Source organism: Fopius arisanus, unplaced genomic scaffold (assembly GCF_000806365.1).
Source record: "Fopius arisanus strain USDA-PBARC FA_bdor unplaced genomic scaffold, ASM80636v1 scaffold00020, whole genome shotgun sequence".
NCBI classification, from domain to species: Eukaryota; Metazoa; Arthropoda; class Insecta; order Hymenoptera; family Braconidae; genus Fopius; species Fopius arisanus.
In genome coordinates, this window is record NW_011887759.1 from 588,607 (window position 1) to 610,803 (window position 22,197).

At 36.5% G+C, this 22,197-nt stretch overlaps 3 protein-coding genes and 1 long non-coding RNA gene across 14 annotated transcripts in view; 2 read left to right on the top strand and 2 right to left on the bottom strand.

Moving 5' to 3' along the window:
• Positions 1-681: 681 nt before the first annotated feature.
• Positions 682-3,053, top strand: eIF1 (eukaryotic translation initiation factor eIF1). Its single transcript, XM_011301078.1, has 3 exons — positions 682-910; positions 1,188-1,345; positions 2,075-3,053. Exons 1-3 carry the CDS (start codon positions 883-885, stop codon positions 2,219-2,221), a joined length of 333 nt encoding a protein of 110 aa, XP_011299380.1. The 5' UTR covers positions 682-882; the 3' UTR covers positions 2,222-3,053.
• A 102-nt stretch (positions 3,054-3,155) lies between these two features.
• LOC105264294 (uncharacterized) lies at positions 3,156-4,230 on the bottom strand. Its single transcript, XR_891977.1, has 2 exons — positions 4,019-4,230; positions 3,156-3,909 (listed from the first exon to the last, which is right to left on the bottom strand). It is a non-coding gene; the product is annotated as an uncharacterized lncRNA (long non-coding RNA).
• Positions 4,231-4,530: 300 nt separating this feature from the next.
• On the top strand, positions 4,531-15,913 carry Larp4B (La-related protein 4B). Of its 9 annotated transcripts, none has more exons than XM_011301082.1 (10): positions 4,531-4,635; positions 6,932-7,304; positions 7,550-7,799; positions 7,947-8,087; positions 8,188-8,418; positions 8,633-8,781; positions 8,959-9,900; positions 12,230-12,395; positions 12,972-13,078; positions 13,390-15,913. In XM_011301082.1, the coding sequence occupies exons 2-9, from the start codon at positions 6,943-6,945 to the stop codon at positions 13,065-13,067; spliced, it is 2,337 nt and encodes a 778-aa protein (XP_011299384.1). In that variant the 5' UTR covers positions 4,531-4,635; positions 6,932-6,942; the 3' UTR covers positions 13,068-13,078; positions 13,390-15,913. The 9 variants fall into 9 exon arrangements, 8 of the variants coding, with proteins under 8 accessions (XP_011299384.1, XP_011299386.1, XP_011299382.1 ...); XM_011301084.1 differs by lacking the exon at positions 4,531-4,635 and adding an exon at positions 4,703-4,820; XM_011301080.1 differs by lacking the exon at positions 4,531-4,635 and adding an exon at positions 5,023-5,576 and having other exon boundaries at positions 12,972-13,085.
• Positions 15,914-18,701: 2,788 nt separating this feature from the next.
• Positions 18,702-22,197, bottom strand: part of Trh (tryptophan hydroxylase) — a 5,637-nt gene continuing 2,141 nt past the window's right edge. For all 3 annotated transcript variants that reach the window (XM_011301089.1, XM_011301088.1, XM_011301090.1), the window contains 10 exons: positions 21,948-22,158; positions 21,776-21,879; positions 21,526-21,593; positions 21,394-21,444; positions 20,958-21,056; positions 20,846-20,892; positions 20,616-20,751; positions 20,149-20,275; positions 19,834-20,063; positions 18,702-19,642 (listed from right to left, as the gene is read on the bottom strand). In XM_011301089.1, coding sequence (XP_011299391.1) covers positions 19,285-19,642; positions 19,834-20,063; positions 20,149-20,275; positions 20,616-20,751; positions 20,846-20,892; positions 20,958-21,056; positions 21,394-21,444; positions 21,526-21,593; positions 21,776-21,879; positions 21,948-22,158 — 1,431 coding nt within the window. In that variant the 3' untranslated portion in view covers positions 18,702-19,284. The remainder of the gene's footprint in view (positions 19,643-19,833; positions 20,064-20,148; positions 20,276-20,615; positions 20,752-20,845; positions 20,893-20,957; positions 21,057-21,393; positions 21,445-21,525; positions 21,594-21,775; positions 21,880-21,947; positions 22,159-22,197) is intronic.

A 22,197-nucleotide genomic window follows, 5' to 3' on the forward strand; every position in this document is an offset into this window, starting at 1 on the left:
TTCTGTTTTCTAATGCCGTCAGCTCGAATGCCGGTTCGTTTGCGAAAACTGCTGCATTAGCTGTAAGTCGTTGTTATTTTTTTATTTTTTCAGTCATCGGGTTCTTATATTCTTGATTAAGAATTATTTATATTTTTTTTTTAGGGAAATATAAGGACGATCAATTGAAACAAGTGTTTGAGACAGCGAATAGATATCATTCCCTGGCTATGGTGGGGCTGGTTACGTGCAGGGCACCAATTCTAGTCAGTATTAAGGCACATGATTCCATGAAAAAATTATTATTTATCTTTATATTGAGTAAAAATATTTCTTCCAGACTGCTGCCCTGTGGATGTCAGGATCTCTAATGTTCTGTGGAAGTTTCCTTTCGACTGGTCCCTGTGGCAGCGGGAGTACCGGACTGCTACTGAAGAGTCGTTGAGTCGACTAACGAGCAGATACCCCAGCGTTGCGTGTGGTGCCCTCCCTCTCTTGGGGTGCAGTACTACGATGTCGCTAGGGTCACTCAAACCCTCAGAACTGAGCCTCTACTTCAGTCAATCCTCTTTGGGTTGGACTTTGACCAGTGAGTGCAACATCTGATGTTTTTACGAACGTCAAATGCGTTGAAAACCCCACCCAATGCTCCCCCCACCCTATGACAAATGCAACTTTTACTTCCGGTTGAAGTTCGGGCACCATCGTGGCAGGAATTTTTTCGGATTTACTCAGTATATCTCCGTAGTAGTGACTGTGTGGTTATATCCCCCTCTACACAACTCCACATCCCCCTGGTATTGAGTTGAAAAAAAAGCCTTACGTCCAAGTTAATACTCAATCAGTAAAAACAAATTGCAATTTGCAGTCGTATATCTCCGAGGGATATATTTTGTTTGTCGTATGTCCATCCAGAATCTTAACACATTCGGTGAGTACAAAATTATCGACTGGAAAACATGTTTCATTTGACTGACGAATGATTTTTCTCAAAATGGCGGCTAGGGTAGCGTCTTCACCTTGCATCATAGCGCGCAATTCAGACAGATTGATGATTTGAGTGATGAAACAATGATTTTCCTATTTTTTCCCCCCAAATTATTCAATTTCACGCGTCACACCATACGGCGCCATTTTGACTGCTGGAGAGTGCAGATAAAAGTGCGGATTTTTTTTTCTTCTAATTTTCATAATTTTACTTCCCACAGACCCCTTTGCAGATGCAATCAAGGGTTCAGATGATGATGTCCAAGACGGTCTCGTGCATATAAGAATTCAGCAGCGGAATGGTCGCAAGACCCTAACAACGGTGCAAGGACTATCTTCGGAATATGACTTGAAAAAAATTGTACGGGCATGTAAAAAGGTAAGAAAAACTCAAATTCTACGCATGATAAATACCAATCGAGCCATGCGTCTTCACTCCACTGACTGGAGCCTGTTGTCTGAAAATAGAATGACACGAGACATTTTTTCTCTCAAAACAAAGAACAATTTGTGTAACGAATGTGAGTTCAAAGTGATACGCCAAAATGTTTCTCATTGGTCGGCCTAGTGTTTGTCAGAGTATGCGTTAACATCTTGGTTTTTTTTATTCAATTCTGTCTCATTAACTTGACCTTCGATGTATCAAGACTTACGCGTCGACGGATAGAAGATCCCTCTATTTTTTTTCCTGTTGCGAATTCTCGTCAAATCGGTTAACATTTCTTTTCTAACAATTGTTCTATATTTAGACAACGTCCTTGGCCTACATATTCAGCTTTCTAGCATATTCCACAATAACGTGTGGAGCTCTATTGTCCACCAAATCGAGTCTCATTGATTGGTCATTTGCCCTTGAAAATCATCCGATATAGTAATTAAACTTGGGAAAACGTGCTGAATTGATTTATTTTAGATTGAGGTCACGAGTGCTGATGGAATAATTTACATAATTCATAATTCATTTGTCATCCCGCCTACAATTGCCTTGAGACGTCTAATTAACTCTCAATTGACGACTGACAAAATGAAATGAAACTATTCCGAATTTTTTAAAAGATTTTTACACAGTTAGTAAGCTATTGGATGATGAATAACAAATAATTTTTAGGAGTTCGCGTGCAATGGGACTGTAATCGAGCACCCGGAGTACGGGGAGGTGCTTCAGCTGCAGGGGGACCAGCGTGAAAATATATGCCAGTGGTTAACCAAATCAGGTTTGGCCAAACCTGACCAGCTCAAGGTTCACGGTTTTTAAATCAACGGTAAAAGCAACAAAAGAAACACAATAAAAACAACAACAATAACAACAACAAGAACAACAAGCCTCCAAACGTAAAACAAATAAAAATCCCAATATCCAAATGCCACACAATCTCGAGAAAGCTCCACCGTTACAAAACACCTCAATTCATCATTAAATTTATCTGTAATCAGTCACTACTTGTTGATACTTCGTGGGATATACTCCTCCCAATTCTCATTATATACGCATATATATTTCAATAAAAAGATTTATTAAAAAAAAACACCACCAACAACCAACAAAGAGGCGTAAAGTGAAAAACAAAGGAAACAAGTTACTACGTAAAAAAAAAATACAAAGGAACTACTATACATTATCATATAGGCACAATATTTCTAATCCGAGAAGAGTAAAATTTTGTAATAATTATAGTGAAAGCAATATTTTACAGCCTTATGTTAGATAATCCGCTGAACTTTGTCACACTTGGATTAATAGTGTTAGACAAATTTTTGAGATAATTATTGTACAAGAGGTAGATACAGGCAACTACGGATGGATCAACAATATCTTGTTAGATAGTATGTATCTGGGCGCGATTGATGTGTTCAGAGAATTAAATTGATGAACGTAAAACAATTTTAAAAAACGTAAATTTTGCAAGATAAATTGAATTGAAAAACAACAAAAAAAAAACGAAGCGTAATGATGAACAGGAGTAAACGAATGAAAAAAAGTCATTTTAGCGTAGGAGAATACATAAAACTTGGCTTAAATACTTCTCTCATTTGTAACTACCGCTTTGCATTAATTCTGAATGAAAAAAAAAACTACAGTAATTGAATAGAATAAATGATGAAGGACAACAAACTTGGTGTTTGTGCTTAAATGACTCCACGAAGATAATTCTCTCAAACTTTTGTGCCTTTGATTCCACGTTGTATTATTTATCGAGTTAACAGATCCAATTTAATAAATGATTTTCCACATCTTCACGTCAAGTTCATCGTGAAGACCAAGCTGTTCTCTGATTCGTCATTTTAACGTTATTCTCTTTTTATTAACATCATTGTCATTGAATTTGTTCATTATTTCTGACTCTTTCAAATAATTCCATTGAATTGTGGCTCTTAGAAATAAATAAAAGGCAATTCGCTAGACTGAATTAAATCATGTGTTCATTTTATTGATGAATTAATAAAATGGAATTGTGCAAAATTTTTCGTGACTACTTCAATCAACTGATAATAGAAATTCCGTTGCTTTTGAGATGTATGATTTCACCTGGGATTTACCCTAATGTTAACGACTGAGTCGAGAAAACCGGTTTACGTGTGTGATAAAGGAAAAAATATGTATTGAATGATATTTTTAATTCGATGATTTAGCCAGCTGATAAGAAATGTCGAATGTTGCGACGCCCCGGCTTCGGAAAGGTGATCGAGATAATTGGGACATGCAAGTGTTCGTGATGTCAGAGGCATATTACGGAATGTAGAGCTGAAATGAGAGGCGTTTTCCATCCACTGACGCTAATATTAAATTCCGCAGTGCGTGCGCCATCGAATTCCACGTGGATGACAACAATCACGTGAGAATAGTTCGTTGAATTATTACAACTACTCGCCGAGAGAATTTATCCATCGCTCATCCATTCCTCCCCTCATTTTACATTCACCTTTGACAGAGAGGTAAGAACGCTTGAAAAGAAAATAAAAATGTCACTCCAACGAGCAGACAGAAATTCCAGGGGCATTCCTCAGGGGCCCCGCATAAAATCTAATCATTTTAAGTCACTGTTATGCAAACCTTCTCAGGGGTAAAGGCGTGATACATTGTGGTTATTTTTCTTTATTCTGTAGACCGGGCCATCGACTGGACACTGTCCATCAATAACTCCGTAATCTCTCCGTAAGACTAAAAAAATGTCAACCAACAGATTTCGAATTTCAATTGCAAATTTAATTCAAAAAAAGAAATCATCTGAGTTTTCTGATTGAATAAACGTGCAAAAATGACTGTCGTTATTAATTGATTGGTGTGTAAATACCACGAGGTATCACGCACTTCCGGTTGAAAATTTGAAAGCTGAACGGCGGGAGTGCGTGTGCGCCGATGTTGTCGGATGAAAAAAAAACCGGAAAATTCAAGGAAAACAAAAAGGGAAAAAAAATAAAAGTATGGAGCAACTGAAAAGTGTTTGATACCAGCAGAACTGTGCTATTCATCGTCATCGAGATGTCGCTGACAAACCCCCACGTTTTATCCCCGGTGTATTAACACAGTTTGCGAGAGAGTGCCCCCTCCCCCAAAGTTGTACAAAATCCCCATAATGCACTGGGAGCCCCACGGCATGTGCCTTTCTGTGTCGGCCATTTTGTAGTTTCCTTGAGAAATTGTGTGTTGAGTTGAATTCCTTCATCTCGGTAAGATTATAATAAATTGTTAAAAATATACCACAAATAATATTAACATTCCGACTTTTCACAATCGACCGATCATCCGAGCACTGATCAATCGATAATCCAACATTGTCATGCGGATAATAATGACGTAGACGGACGTATGTTACGTGATAAAATGATTAAACTTTAGTAAACGTTACGAAAAGGTGAGAAAAATAGAAGCCACCTCGTGAAAAATCATAAAGGAGAGACAGAGAGAGAGAGAGAGAATTAGAGAGAGAATAGGGGCGTGAGGGAAAGGGGGAGAGAGAATGGGAGAGTGAGTGAGGAAAGAGAGAGGAACGAGAGAGACTACGTGTTATATATTTGAGTGTGTATGAGTGTGTATCGAGCAGGAGGGGGGTGTAGAGAGAAGGGGCAGGAGAGAAGGTTCTCAGTGAAATAAAGGAGAGTACGTTAAAAAAATAGAGGGAAAAAAGAAATGAGAAATTGAGGAAAATAAGTGGAGAATTTTTTTTTTTAACCGGAAAAGGAGTAACGAGGGGTGCGCGTTTGAAAAGGTGGAGACACTGCGGGTACGTGTGGTTATGGTGGTTATTAATGTGTTGGGGCAACTCCACAGGGCCCAGGCCACACGGTCACAGCTAATATTCGCCCCACACACCGAACATCGAGTGAGAATGAGCCCAGTTAAATAGTAAACCCGCCTTGAACCCCGTGAATAAATAAAAAAAGATATATATATTCTGCGGTGATAAGTAGTATTATTTTTATTTTTCGTTCTGTTTGGTTGGTGTAAGAAAAACGGGGAAAACCCACGGGCGAAGAGGCACTCAACAGTGGAGGAATAAAACGTGAGGAGTTGGCATTGCTATTGAGAATACGAGGACTCGAGGAAAAATGGATTAATAAGGCGGTGGTGTACGGCTTAAACACGTTGGACAATATGAATGGTGAATTTGGTAACGACATTCGATACCACATTTTAGTGTTACTTCCGGACTAGTGCGGGTTGTCACCTTTTGCCCATTGCGTGTGTGTGATCATTGCTTAGAAGTGCCCCCGGCCAACCCAGTCTACCACTCTATATTTGGCCAAGTATACTCATCCCCCTCAACATATTGCATATCATTGACCATTGAATATTATCAAATTTCACATTGTCAATGGTGATATGTTGCATTAACGGTGATAGGATAACGTTATTTTAACGTGTGGATACTACGCTGTATGGATGCCAGCATTCGGATTAAACACACTGAAACTATTGAGAGAGTCGAGGGAACAACCGAGTGATTCGGACGAGCTGAGTTATTTTATGGCATGTGGCAATGTTCCATCATTTTTGCATTTTACATTTTTTGGTGCCTTTTTTTTCATTCACTTTTGGGGGCTTTTTTGCAATCGTCATCCAACGTCTTTTTCGCGGTGAGGGAGGGGGGAGATGGGGCATTTGGCTTTTCGGACGACGATTTATGTAATTTTTCCATTGTGAAGTTTTTTCTGGGGGGGTCTTTATTGTTGGTTATTTTCGGTGGGTTGACGAATGTGGGAGTGATTCTGGATGTTTTGTAACCAGAGCACATCATTTGCGAACGAGAGTGTCTCATCGGTTTAACTGTCGGCGGACATATATATATTTTTTTTTTTTACTTTTTTTTTCGCAATTTTTGGGCGGTTTCGTGGGGGTTTTCTAATGGGGATTGGCTAATTTGTTGGTTAAACGTGGGGGACATTGGGGATATCTAATCACAGACCTGTCTTTGGGTTAATGCATGATGCAACATGGCTTTGGAGCAGAGAAAAAATGGATCGGTGCTAACGTATGTTAGAAGAAAAGTGAGAGTTTAAGATTGGGGAGATTGGGATTTGAATTCGGGGGGTTGAGGTTTATTGTTGGTGGGGGATTTCGTTGTCTCGGGGGGTTTATTTAGGTGTGGATTGGCCGGGAAAGGGGTCGAGGGGTCATATTTCAAGGTTATTCCCAGTGGTTTTAACGTTAACTTGATGTTTTAGGATCGACAAGTTGATTTGTATATTTCTATTTATTTATAACAATGGAGATTGAATGATAGTTGTGGAAAATTGAATTACTAGGAATTATGTAGTTATTATTATCGTCAACTGAGAAATCGTGCTTTTGTGCATGAGATAAGCTGATAAATCCTGTTCATGTTCATTTAAGTACCCAGAGCTATATAAATATGACTCATTTACTTCAAGTTATTCCAGCAATCGAGTTAATGGGACAAATATTTCCAATCAGCCTGCATTTAGTGTTGATGATGTTTTAATGGTTTTTATCTTGATCTTGCAGGGTACGTGTACATGAATGGAGACATTGGGAAGCTCCCACCAGGGGCGGTTTACCCAGCCACCCCTGAACCTCTGGGTTCAGTCGGTGGTGCTGTTGTTACAAGCCCATCAACACTAGATTACAGTGTCATGAACGGTGGACCAACAACTGGCGAACTGATGCTCGATCCAGGTATGGGTGGTATAGAGCCCACTGCTCAGCATACCATTGGATTGGGTGGTGCTGTTGGTGTTGGTTATGCACCAGTCGATGTTACAACAATTGGTGATGTACAATTACCCCAAAATTCAATGGCAGATATGCCGGTAACTGGTATACCATTGGATCAGCTTAAACAGATGCTCTCTTCACAGCTCGAATATTACTTCTCCAGGTTTGTTAATTCAACATTCATTCACCAATTTCAACTATTCGAAGAATATTCGCTGTTGAATCCGAATTCAACGCCTCTTGAAATAATTAACAAATGATTCCAGTAAAAATAATCCAGAGAACTAGTGTCTATTGTTGATTTTTTAGTTTGTAAATTTTCAGATGTTTTCGCATAATTGAGTATCGAAAATATTCAAGAGTTCAAAAATTGGGAGTGGTGATTACAATTGAGTATTCTTGTTACAGAGAAAACTTAGCCAATGATACATATTTATTATCTCAAATGGATAATGATCAATATGTTCCGATATGGACAGTAGCAAACTTTAATCAAGTTAAAAAATTGACCAAGGACATTACGTTGATAACCGAGGTGCTACGTGAATCACCGAATGTCCAAGTCGATGAGGAAGGACAGAAAGTCAGGCCGAATCACAAACGATGTATAGTCATACTTCGGGAAATACCAGACAACACACCTCTGGAAGAAGTCAAAGTAATCATCATAATTATTATCTTGCATCATTATAAGTGCCCCTTGCAGCAATTTAATGAAAATATTCCTCGGATCCACAGTTCTCCCATCGTATGCCGGACAACACGATCAAAACAAAAAATTCTAATATTTGAATTTTTTTTCCAGAATTTATTCTCAGGCGAAGGATGCCCGAGGCTCATCTCATGTGAATTTGCCCACAATAGCTCTTGGTACGTGACTTTCGAGTCTGATGAAGATGCCCAGAAGGCCTACAGGTTTCTCCGAGAGGAAGTTAAAGAATTTCAGGTACAAATTTAAAAAAAAATGACAATTAAACCCCTCAATACTTCTAAAATCCCCTGCAAAGTCCAAATAATCATGAAAAAAAATCATTTGAATAATGAAGGGAAAGCCAATCATGGCGAGGATCAAAGCGAAACCAATGACAAACAGGCTACCAATACCAGCACCAGTGCCTGGTGTTAGTGGTATTAAAAATGGCTATCGTACACCCCCGCCTCCACCGGTGTACGATCCAAGCAGTTATCCACCTGGTCAGCCAATCTTCCGGTTCACAAATGGCACGACCATGCCACAAACAACAATGCCGCCATATGCCAACCAGGTCCACCTCTACGTGAGTACAATAAAGAAAAGTCCCCCAGTAATTTCATATTTACTAAACCAATCGATCAAGCATCAAAACATTGTCAATCCAACAGGAGAATTTATGAATGCACTTTATCGATTTCTCACCTTAATTGAATGAATTCATCCAGTGATGTCCACTCTCTCCTAAACTCATTAACTCAATTCAATAACACTCTACAACGCCATAACAACATTTACAGCACCAGCCCTTCTATCCAGCTTCGATGATGCACTGGGGCCCGGCTGCAGGTCCAACCTACTTCGACATGACGACAAGTGTATTCGCGATGAATGGACTCAACCCCCACAACTCGTTCAAACCTCACACGAGATACAATCCAAGAAATAGGCAAGTCAACTTCTGTCATTTGTCTTATACCTGTGGGATCCGTTTCGTTCAGAGAATTTCGAATTTTTATTTCCAAATCGAAACATTGTCTTCCTGAAATCCGCAATATATATATTATTCTCGGTGCAAGGCTCTCCCACACATATACCAAACTAACTAAACTATTCTCAATTACAGCAGAAATAAACACAGAAATGGCTCAGAGCGTGGTGGTAGTATGGAGAGTGGTGGTAATAGTAACATGGTACAAATGGGTCGCACAAGTCATCCACCTAAGAGCAATTCTGGTGGACACAGTGTAACAAATCCATTGCCACCACCTCCAATTCAACAAATACCAATATCAAGAGCATCTTCCTATCAGCAGTCTGGCACAAAATTTCATTCCTCCCATTTAAGTGGTACCATTCAAAATGTAACAAATACATCATCACAGATCAACGACACCCAGTACCATGCAGCACTTCATGGTACAAAAGTGACAGCATCAACGACAACACCGTCATCATCATCACAGGATGATAATACGAGTATTGATAACGCAATACAGTATACACGTCATCGTATTCCACGCAGGACCAAAGAACCGGAGACTGTTGGACTTACAAAGTCAAATAATAATAATAATAATAACAACAGCAGTCAAACAAATCAATTGCGTGATAATCAAGTGTCAACGCAGACTGCTGCTAGTACAGCTGGTGTACAGTACAGCAGAAGTATTGTGCAGTTTGATCTTGAGGCATCAGCATTTCCACCATTACCAGGTCTCGATGCTGATAATAAAATAAACCATTCAACCAGTGATACGAATGTTACGAGTGACAGTTTACAATCGCAAAATAGATTGTCAGATGTTGTTAAGGGTACAGCGAAGCTCAAAACTACCAAGGATAAGGATCCATTGTCTAATCAACATAATCCGCAGGGAGTTACGATTAACAGTAGATCAACGAGTCCTGGTACAAGTGGTAATACAACGTTCGATTGTACAACTGGAAATACAACGGCTATCACGAGTACAACTATAGCTGGTGGTGCTACGAGCACAAATCCCTCTGAATCATCAGACATCGCTCTCAGTACCATCACCCTCACTCCCCCGTCATCTCCCGATAAGTGAGTTGTGCTTTATTACTATAAAAACCAACGAAATTATACACTAAAAACTTATATATTAGGTATATATAGTAGGGCACATATTTATATATTCATTATATAGCTCAAGTTTTTATTTTTTACGGTTTCCACGTAGACCCCAACTTTGAGCCAATGCCTGGGACCCTCCCATTTACATCTGGATTTTCTTTCTTCTTTCGTTCGTCAGTCCCATTTAAATTTCGTATCTCCCTCATAGCAGCGAGTTTATCTGTTTTTTTTGCTTCTCAACGGAAGTTTTTCTTTTATGTTAGCGGATTTTTGTTCTTTGCAGTTCTAACGAGGACTAAGGGAAAATGAAAATATGGGATTGAAGGTCGAGGAGAAAGGAAATTGAGAGAGGGTTTTGTGTTTTTTTTTTTTTTTTTCGAGTCAAGTGAAATGGGAGATTTGTAAACGTGCGCACGGTGCGAGACCTGGGGAGTGCTGAATTGTCTTTAACAGTCGTTGATTGCACTACCTGCTATCCTATTATGATTATTTGATTTTATTTTTTGTTGTAGTATTTAAAAGAGGAAATCGGTGGACATTATTTTATTTTCTGTATAATCGCTGATGTCTATCTACACTGAGTAGTCTTTATAAGATATAAGTTGAGGGGTCAGAGATGATGATGAAGGGCAGATCATTCAAATTTACCCCAATTATAAATTCTATTTGATTAAAAAACCATGGGCGGCACAGAAGCTCGTAATGGGCGTACATGAATGCATGAGGGGAACGACATTATGAGTTTCATGATATAATTCTCACCAGTTATTTTTTATTTGTGTAAATTATCCGCCATTATTTTCTTTGACGTTCGGTGTGCTTAGGCACATTCTTATGGTTTTTCTGTCTTTAGTTATTAACTTGTTTCGGATGGGGATTGAATTTATCCTCCTAGAGTTTTCTTTTTTATTTCTTTTAATTGCCAAATGGCTGGAGGTAACACTTCGGACATTTCCTTATTCTCCTGATGCTGGCAATTAGATCCACAATAAAACGTTGATTGTGGGTCAAGTTACCACGGATGAAAATCACCTTCACGTATAGAGTAACACATATGTTGATATTTTAGTGGAAGAAAAGAAATGCCGATGAAAGTTTATTATTTTCATTCATTTTCAGTGGAATGCACTCGATTATCATTTTCCTTTTGTTATTATGATTTGCCATTTAATTATATTGATTTATTGACACTCGTCTGTTTAATTTTTACTATTGTTTCATTCATCTTTCCAACAAAAGAGAAAGATGGAAATTGTGGGAGGGAGAGAATGCCTCGCCAATAAAACACTTCCGCTCGTGCTAAGACGTGAATTAATATCGAAAAATACGTTCTATACATGTCTCAATGCACTTTCAATATTTCTTCTCTTTTAAAGCGGTTATTCGGAGTTTTATTCAATACGGCGAGGCATTCGCTTGGGTAAACAGTCAGTAGTTGAATAGACGATGATAAAAATCATATGCAAATTTTTATTTACATTGTAATATGTATGTATGCAGTACTATGTGGTAGGTTTTGATGAGATGATATGATGATGAGGCAGAGGGGATTCCTTGCTCTGCACTCCCACGAGCATAAGCTAAGGACGAGAGAATTTTCAATAGAAAATTATAAACAATACATAGGGACTACTGTAGTTGTTCAGGGCTCTTTAATATTATTACTATGATACTTTCAATATTGTTGCGGTTTCAAGCTACTTTTAAACGTATTTTCTGATTTACGATAAAAGAGAATGACGAAAATTGATGGAGCCCCCCCCCCCCTCCCCCCCTCACGCACAAACGAAAAAAGTTTATAGTTTTTAAAGTATGATTTAAGCTGTAATTTTCTGCTTTTTTCGTTATGAAACCAGACGAGGACTAAAGAGAAATATAATTTGAAGACATGAGACAACAGGCATGAGTCTTTATTATTTGGTAATGAGAGGATAGAATCATTGTCGATGGAAGTTAATAAAGGTGTACTGGTTCATTAACCATGTGTTGCAACCTGGCGAGAATCCCACCCCATCGATCATTTGGCTGAAAAAATTTGTTGAATAAAGTTGACTGAGAAATAATTCCGAGAAATTTTTGTCAAAATTTGTTGCATGGGGCACCGGTTTGCCGGTCAACAGTCGAGCATTGAGAGTTCCTCTTCTTGTGTTCCTTTGATTAATTTGATTACGACAATACCTTGAATTCTCTTTTTTTGCATAATTTAAGTACAATTACACGTAGGAATTATTATTACTGTATAAAATTATTCGAACGCTCAGGTTTAGTCGTTTATTATTGAAAAATCAACCGCTGACAGATCTATAAAGACTGATGACACGAACATGGTGAATGGTGTGGATGCCATAAGTACAAATGCACATGCGGCAGAAGAGTCTGAGACGGTAACGAGGTGCGATTGTGACATCCCTACTGCCCCACAGAATTCTCAGTCACAAACTGGAGTGGCCTCGGCCTTTCCCTTAGTAAGTAATCAACAAATAATGCTTGATAAGTCTATTTAAATTGTCTCCTTTTTTTTTTCATTATTTTCAAATCAGTGGAATGTCCAATCTGGGTTTTTTTTTCATTATCGTGTAGATTCTTACAGATTATTTATTTTCATTCTATCTTTTATGCTTCTTGTAGCATGGAGGTGGTTGTTCCTGATGTAACATCAATGTATTCTGTTGTTAAAGTTCTTCTGAGACCTGTTGCTCATAGTAGTCCCGTTGCATTGTTGGTGGCTGAGGGGTTTTATGTTTCGTTTATCAGTGGATAAAACGTGAATGCTCATTTGGATAATTGTTATACTGTCACATAGTACCAGCATGACTAGAGATTACTCTTGGTGCATACATACATATTTTTGTTGGGGGCAATAATGGTACGGTGAGAAATTCCATCGTGTCTCACGTACTTGTAATTTTAATGATATGTGAATGGAATTCTTGTGAACACTCTTTGCTTGGCAAATTTTTATTCTTTTATTCTATCAGTGATTTTTTTTTCGGCGGGGAGAAGAGTTATGTGTAATTTGTGTACGTTTACTCTGATGCCAGGACCTCAACAGGCCAAGTTATGCCCAAGTAGCTCAGCATTGTCGTGAGCTACGTTGTACAAAACACAAAACAGAGGATAAGGATGGAAACGAATAAACAGCCAATATGTAAGTAGTACGTATTTTATGTATATTATATACATTATGTACTGTTGATGGTTTAACGTTGAAATTTTGGATGAGATGTGTTTGGAATTAGTTAGTCGTGAAATTCCATTTAATTATTTAATTATCCGTGAAAATGATGGCGAAATGTTGAAAATTCGCAGCACATCCCATCGATAATTTCAATGAAATTGTCAGCAGTCCATTCGAAGGGTAAAATACCTCCAATTCGCCTACCCAATAGCGCCCACAATTAATCCCGAGGCATTAACTCGATGATGAATTAAAAAAAAACGGTCTGCACCATTTTCCAGATGTTACTGCAAATCAATTAATTAAGCAGTCACTTCCCCCTACTCCTTCGAGTTTGGATTGAACGGATTGATTATCAATGCTCGTATCCTAATTTAAATAAAAGTGATTAAATAGACACAGTGGGAGCGAAGATGAAGGAAAAAGATATTGAGATACTTTTTACAATGTACAGTGACTTCGCCTACAATGAATTGTGGTATCAATTAACGATCCCAATGGATTGCAAAAACGAGAGAACAAATAATGCAGAAAGAAAAAAATATGTAATTTGTCCGAGAGATGAGTGATTCAGCTATTGGATTGCAGGATTGAGATGAAAAATGATAGAGACAGATGGAAAAATGGGTTGAACATAAAAATGAAGGAGAGAGTATTGTTATTGCTTTGGTTCTGTGATTTTGGAGGTACACATTTGTTAGTTTGTAAAAAGAGAAGAGTGTTAAACCTAAGGTGTTAATCGTTTAATTCCTTCGTCCTCCCTTTACCCTTTACATAGCGCAGGGCCGTAAATGGGGAAATAAAACAATGAATAAAAATGATTTAAAATTATTAATGATTAAAATCATTAGCTTGTGCCAAATTCTGAGTATATAAAGAGTGCACACAGTTTAAAAAGATGTACTAAAGCAACGAAATATGTAATTTACAATGATACTGATCGATAACGATTTATTCTGTTTCTTATTTTCATTTTCGTTGGTTAAAAATTTTGTTCGACTCTTTAGTTTTTACTCACGTGCTATATGATTGTCAGCCCCAGTAATAACTCAATGGTTATTAAAACTTTTTATTATCTGTAGTATCAGTTCACCAATCAGTATCTTTCTGATTATTTTCACGATTTTCCAGAATATTGATTCTCATATTTTATCGGTTAGGCGATTCAGGGGATATTGCGGATGAAAATTTCCTTGGATTTTATGATTTATCTGGTGAAACATTTTCATTTTAATTGTTGTAAGTAGTAATTCGTGAAGGGTTCCGACGGATTGACAGCGATGGCTTCCATAATATGAAAATTGATAGTTAAACAATAGACGAATCACTAGATTTGGGGGATAACGCGGGAATACGTCCAGTAGAAGTCGGTATTCTGGAGAATATTAACAAAAAGAAAGATAATAATGATAAATAATTTGTGTCCATGCTCCCTAGCCTCCCGCTTGTGACGTGGTTTGCATTACCTAATTACGGCACTGGCCCTTTTTATTTTACTTTTTTTTTCTCATTTTTTTTTAATACTATTGTTACGAGAGATAACATACGATTTAGAATTATACTTTGGCAACAAGAAAAAAATATAAAAAAAGTAAATGATGAAGTAACGGTTAAGTGAATAAATAAATAATAATTAAAGAGTAATGAAAAAATACACAAAAAGCATAAAAAAAAAGTTTAAAAACTAAAAATGGTAAATAATGATGATTTAAGTCGAGGTGAAAATGGATGAATGGTGAATAAAAAAAATAAATAAAGAATAAATAAAAAATGATAATTTGAGCACACAATTAAGTGCCTCAAGTGTTATGTATATTACAGGAGCTTGGCTTTAGATGTTATACGATTATATGTAAAACTTATACATTATAGTAAACAGATAAAAGAATAAAGATGCGCATATGATATATTTGTTACTGATGTGCGTGCAGAAGTAATAAGCGAAATAATGATTTCATGAGGACTAATCCGTTGCAAAAAGGGTGAAAAATGAAGACAATTTTTTTTTTTCGAAACTACGAAGGGATTTACTGATATATAAATATGATATATAAACAATTTTTTTTAAGTTAGCAATGCTGCCTTTTAATTTTTACACTTCGAGAGCGATTTCTCTTTGGATTAAACATGAGACCTTAAAATTAATGGAAAAAAGGAATAAACATAAAAGGTTCGATCACTTTTCATTTGTGTTCAATGGCTTGTGCTTTGTGAGTACTCGGAAAAGACTCACAATGTTCTTGAAAATAATTTAGTGAAATTTAATTTCCCCATTTGATTTTTCAAGAGCACTGATTGATACCCATTTCGACATTGTCAAATCGCTCACGTATATCAAACGAAAGAGAATTAAAATTTTTTTTAATTGTCAAGATTGTTACGACGAGATGAATGGGAATTGTAGCGAGAATAAAAAAAGATGGGAATGATGGGAAAAAAAGAGAAGCAAATTTATAATACTTTTTTTATTGGTAAAATTACCTGAGCTGGACAAATGTGCGTGACAAAAGAAAATAATAAACAATAATTGAACGAACTTTGGTTTGTAAGTGTGCGAATTAATGACTAATTTTTGTCTCTGTGTGACAACTATTATAAAATAAAAATAACATAATGTCGTTGAGTTGACCGAGACAACCCTCCTCAGAATAAGACTCTGTCTTCTATATATTTTTTCGTAAAATAATAAAGAATAAAAATGGGGAAAAAACATTGAGTGGTATGCGAAGAGAGAAAGAAAAATGCATAAAGTATAAATAAATTTATAATACGTGCCTATTTCTGGGGTAACGGTTACCTTGCAAACTAATGTAATTACATTGACGACAAGATGAATTTAAAATAATGAGAGGAATGCGCATTTCTTAGGGTTTATCAATAAAAAAAGTTACCAAATTAAAAGAATAAATTAAAATGTATAAAAAGCAAAAAAAAAAACAACAAAAAAAATAATAATGCAAAATAGAAAAACAAAGAATTAACGTAAAAATTGTATTGGCTGAGAGAAAGAATGACGGCATCTCATCTCGATTTAGTGGATAATAAACTCGCAAGATTGCGTATTCAAAATGAAGAAATAAAAAATATGTTCGTTAATGATAAGAGTATCAAAAAAAAATGGGTAGTACACGCTTCATGAATGCCGTGGATACATTGTGCTCATTATCAATGATTTCTCCATTAATTTCCCCCTCTTTTATTCTTCAAAACGCTAGTATTCAAACAACAATGGGATAACAAACAATTTGTAACTATTGTAATTATCAGTCGCATTAAAACAAATTACAAAAAGAAGAAGTAAATTAATAATAAGAATTGAGGATTAATAAATATGCAGATACTTAAACGATGACGATAGCAATGCCTTGGATCTGATTACTAAAATCATAGTATTGATTTTGTAAAAACCAAAAAAAAAAAAACGAGACACTCGAGCAATTCTTTCGATCTTTGAAATATTTTCCACCGGTAACTTGAATATTGAATTAAAGCGAGGGAAAATCATAGTGACAATTAAAAGTACTCGATAATTGTCGCATTGCACGAACGCAGGTTTTCAGAAAAAAAATGAGTATCGAGAGTCGCGTGGGATAAATCTAAAAAGCTTAAAATTTATCACAAGAACAAATGGAAACCCAGTGTTGATTATCAATAATTAAAAAATCAATTAGATAGCAGTGATGAAAATCGGTGCGTGTTTTCACCATTTATGGGGATCCAAGGCGTTAAAAATTTACGTTCCTATGGTTTAAAAGAAATAACAACATATTGATACTCGTGGCTGGCAAACATGCCATGGATCGGCATAAACTGTGATTAGACTGGAGCCCACAAAAAAAAAATGAATAATAATATTAAATAATAATTAAACAAAATAATCAATAAAACCAACACAATGTAAATGTACTCGGTTTCATGGACCGCAGGCCTAGAAAGTCTGATTTTTTAACACTACGAGAAATGTGTATTATAAAACATGGGTCTACGAACATTTTTTTGTTTTTGATATTTACCTGTTGTAAAGTGAGCAGATTTTTCTTTCGAAATTAAACGTTAATTACTGTTACTCATTTTTTTTTTCAGTTTTTTTTTTCGTTTTTCTACGTCTGGCTCAAATTTATACCACTCGCTTCTCGGCATAAGTTAGTATTTGAACGCCTGCACACTAACATTTTCATTTCGATAGTGAAATCGATTGATTGCCCTCACCCATTTGTTCTTTAAGGAGTATGAAATATTATGCATGATATTTCATCCAGGGCGTATAAAAATATATGAAACTGCCGATATTTTTAACATGTGAGACTGACAGATTTCTTCACTGGATGCTAATCGATTCACGTGAATTTGTACGATTTTTAGTTTGTTCTCCCATTAATTTCCTCTCCTCAAATGATGAATCATTTTCGTTATTCTTCGAGTCACTGTGGGGTCTCTATTGCTTTCTACGTGAGAGTGTGTAATTAATAATATACGAAGTTCGGTGCGCTCATTGGCGGTTTCACATTGGCTCAATAATCATTTAAAATCAATTCTTGAGTTGACAAATTAATGGATGAGTTATAATCTCCTGATTTGATTATACTCTTTAAAAAAATCATTAACTTTAGCTTGAATCCTGCTTTACACGTGTAGCATTTCTCCCTCATTTATCGTTACGATTATTTAAAATTTCATTAATTTTGAGCATGACAATTACTTCACTTTGAAATCGTAGACCGAAAAAAAAAATAAAAATCGCTGATGAATAATTTTTCAGTCACAATAAATGCTGCATGTCTGTGCGTCTACTATCATTCCGTGCCTTTTTGAGTATATATGTGGCTGACAAAACCTCTTTGTGAAGTTTATTGAAAAACGCAAACGATGGGAGAGAAATGATGAAGAAAAATAACGAGTGTTTCCTCTGTTCACTTTTGTTGGTCGAAAGACACCGTAAAAATGAACATAAAAATAAAGAATGATTTAGTGGCAGAAATAGTGTGCGAATAATGGCCGCATATCACAGTCCATGATAATTTAGTGACTTCCCTGTAATGGCGAGATAAATGGTGTTACGAAGAGAGAAGTAACGAGTAGATGGAATTATTTTTCATTTTCGATTGAGGATGGAGAAGAATAAGGACATGTATTAGTTAATGGTAAAATTTCACCGCCAGTGAGAGTAGACATATTTTTATAGATTCGTTTCAACCGTTGATCGACTGCTTATGAAGTGTACTACTTGAAAAATGTGAGTTTAATCGAGACAACTCACGCATACAATTATTGAAAAAATGAAGGATAAAACGAGTAAACTTATGTATATGGAGAAAACGAAAAAATAATAATCAATTTTTTGTGTTTTCCTCCCAAGGGAGATATACTGTTATATAATTTTCTTTCTTTCGTGATTGTGGAATTTTCTTTGGTGTAATCTAAAACAGAATTGAAATTGCACCCAGACATAGTCGATAAGAGGAAAAACAAATAATTTGTACATAATATACATAATATAAATAAATAAATAGAGCATTGTTGTGAGTTATTGTCCTTCCTCTCTTTCTTCATTAAGAATTTTTATTTGTTTTAGAAATGATTGCAGTAGTACGGATTTCCAGATTTCACATTCAATTTATTATTCTCATTATTATTTCATCGTCGATAATATATTTGTCAACATTAATATCAAGCATTTTTTAACAGGTACATGCGGTAAGCGAGAGCTAATACAACTTGCTATTAGAGACCATTTAAAATGTACTATTCTTTCTGTGATTTATTTCTTCAGGGATTCACCTGTTTGGTGCGAATTTTATGTGGTTACATCCCCGGGGGCATTGAATTGTCATTCAATTTTCATCGATGTATAGAATCGGCATATTCAGCGGAAAGAAATGAATCTCTTTGATGTTCTATATCTTATTATCTATATTTCTGAATTATTAAATAGCCTCGGAGGTAAAAGAAAGACAGATATCACGACGAAAAAATGTACAATGAATGAGAAATCACATCCATAAAATATAAAAATTCATTAATTTGTTTGACAATGATTCGTTTGTCCAAAATCGTCAATGAAATTTGATAGAATTTCAATCAAGCAAAAAAAAGAAGAAAACGAAGAGAAAAAAGAAAAGTCTTGCTCGCATTTTCCTGTTTTTTCCTTACTTCCGAGGCGGTCCAAATATTTACGTTCAACGCTGACGATCTAGGAGGTTGGGGTCAGGATGATATTCCTCTTGACTGGTACTGTTGTCGATGTTCCTTTCAGGTTCCTGGAGATTTGGGCTTTTATCGCCATCGTCGCTGTCCGAGGATGAGGACTCCTGGGGCAAGTCGATTCCTTGAGTCAAAAGACTCGTTATCCTCTCAATATCGACCGTGTCGTCTTGTTCCTGGATTTTTCGCAAGGCATTCGATACAATGCAGAGATCACCCCGGAGCTCACTCACGAGGGCTGTAATTTTCTGGGCATCTGTAAGAACCTCCACCGATTGGGTATAAGGATTGTAGCGAATCCCGAACGGACGTTGAATCTGATTGGCGAAGGCCCTGGTAGAACAACAATAACAATAATATTAATTTACTCCACTAAATGCTTTCTCTATACCAAAATTACTGAAAGGTTTTCAGCATATATTTATTAAAATAATATATTACAAAATGTTATAGTCTTTTCGAATTTTCCATTTTTTGCAAAAATTATCTGATTTGGTCAATGATCAGTCAATGATCAATATTACCGCATCTTTTCTTTAGCTTCCTCGATGCTTTCGGTGTAATAATAAGCATTCTGAAAAGCCGTGATAATGCACTCCTGTTTGCACGTGATTTCCGGTTCGAATCGCAGAATTTTTTCTTCCGTAGTGACGGCATGTCGTAGTTCTGCTACAGAAGAGAGTAGACCTGCCCCATAAACCCTGAGGACGCCATCCTGTTTGCACAAGCCGAATTCAACGGTGAAGAAATACAGCTGCAAGTGATCATTATTCTCATTAGAATTTGTCCGAAATTTTTCACTGATTTGTTCACGACCCTGAACCACGTCCAGGACCTACCGTCGCGAGTTTATCAATGTCTGCATCAGAAGCTCCTAGTGACGCTAATCCAAGCTCTTGGGAAAATTGGGCAAAGCTGGGGTTCGCCAGGAGAGGCATATGCCCCAGAAGCTCGTGGCAACAGTCCCTGAGAGAGCATCACGAATTAAAGAAAAAGAAGTCAAGTAGTTGAAAAAAATCGATTAATTGTTTCGGCGAGTTTTATCCGGAATATTTCCAAAGGTAAAGAAGCTACTCAAATTTTTGTTACTTGAGACCTACAAAAAATTTGCCAAACCTTACCCTCAAGGTTCCCTACATGCAAATCAAGTCGCCAAATTTTTTTAGGAAACATTTTTCAACCGGAAACACTTGACAGAAAATATCCGATAATTGTGGAGCGATGGAAGTATTATTTGGTAAAAATTACTGTATCTATTTTATTCCCTATTGAAATAAATTTGAGTAACTGGTAGGAAAATTCTTACGGTTCAGGTGTATAGAAAGGGTCTGAAGAGTGTCGTATGTACTGAGTGCAGTGAAAAACTCGAAATGCTAGTCCCGCGAGAAAATCTCGAGGTGACAAATATCCAGCGACTGGTCGCAGTTGAAATCCAGTCATTCCTTCATTAAAACGAAATAAATAGGTGAATCGCTTGAATGCGGATTGATAAATATCAACGATCCCTAAATAATATGCATTTATTCGTGTTCTTACGTTTCAGAAAGTTGGAGATGTCTTGCAGTTGAGGAATATTGTCTTCTCTGGAATGAAAGTCATTGCACATTTGTGAATTTTGCAAATTGAGGAAAAAATGATAATATCATACCTATAGCCACAATATTTAACCAATTTAGGCCAATTATCGAGGTATTCTTTACACGCGTGTTTCAAATAGAGTTGATGCAATTCACGGAAGACAGTAGCCCTGCAAATGAAATAATATTAAACCAATTGAGTGGGAAGCGAGAGACGACGCTAAATGGGATTTATCCATCGAATCCATTTGCCCTCTGAAGTTTCTCATTGCAAAATAAATGGAATCTAGGCAATTAAGGTGCATTCAATGCTGTTTCTAACTCTCCACAGTAAAATGGGGCGTCACATCCCTCATCTTAGATTGGCAACTCTAAGAACGTGCAAGATCCTTTGATTAGTTTAGTATAGGAGAAAACACGAATCTCGAGAGGCGAGGAGTTTTATTCGAAGAATCAGTGAGAACTTCTTTTTTAATGGTCTGGCTTTTCAATTTTTAATGAACCCACCAGGTCTTCACCTCCTCTGGTGTGTACTGCACTCTTGGAATACCTTGTCCACTGAAAATTGAGAAAATTAAGCGAATCAACAGTTTTCTTCATTTATAATTTTTTTAGCTAATTTTCGATCAATGCACTCACTGTCTGTAATTATTAGCAATGTCTGCGAATTGCTCCCGACGTTTTCTATAGACAGGATCTTTGAATCCCTAATTGATTAAAAAAAATTTAAAAATTTAAAAAAATTAAAAAAAATATTTTTGCAGTATCAGAAAATTCAATTAACTTTTGAAAAATTCACAGTCTTATCTATTGTCTAGTGTTTAGAATGTTTGATTATTATCTACAATTACTATTCGATATTAAAAAAAAATGTGTTTTTGTGACTCACTGGGTGATCCGCATCCAATTCCATTCCATACATCAAAACTTTCTGTGCCTGATCGAGATCGGATATTTTTCGCGGAAACCATGGCATATCCACTTCACTGAAATCTTTGAAAAATAAGGAGCAAACAATGAATGATTCAACTGACGAGAGTGCTAATGGAATTTTTTTTTACCAAAACTTTGTGCAGTAGAGAGACATGGACGCGGAACATTGCCAATCTGCTCATACTGCGATAAATTAATAGCAGCTACTTCTCTGCTCAGCATTCTCATGAGTTGTTCCATCCTCTTGTGCTCACACTCCACATCAACGAGTATTTCGTACTCTGAGCCACGTCGAACGGACTTCCTCGACTCAATATGCACGACATTCACCCCCAAATCCTGCACAACATTAAAAAAGTGGCTTTCTTCATTTATAAA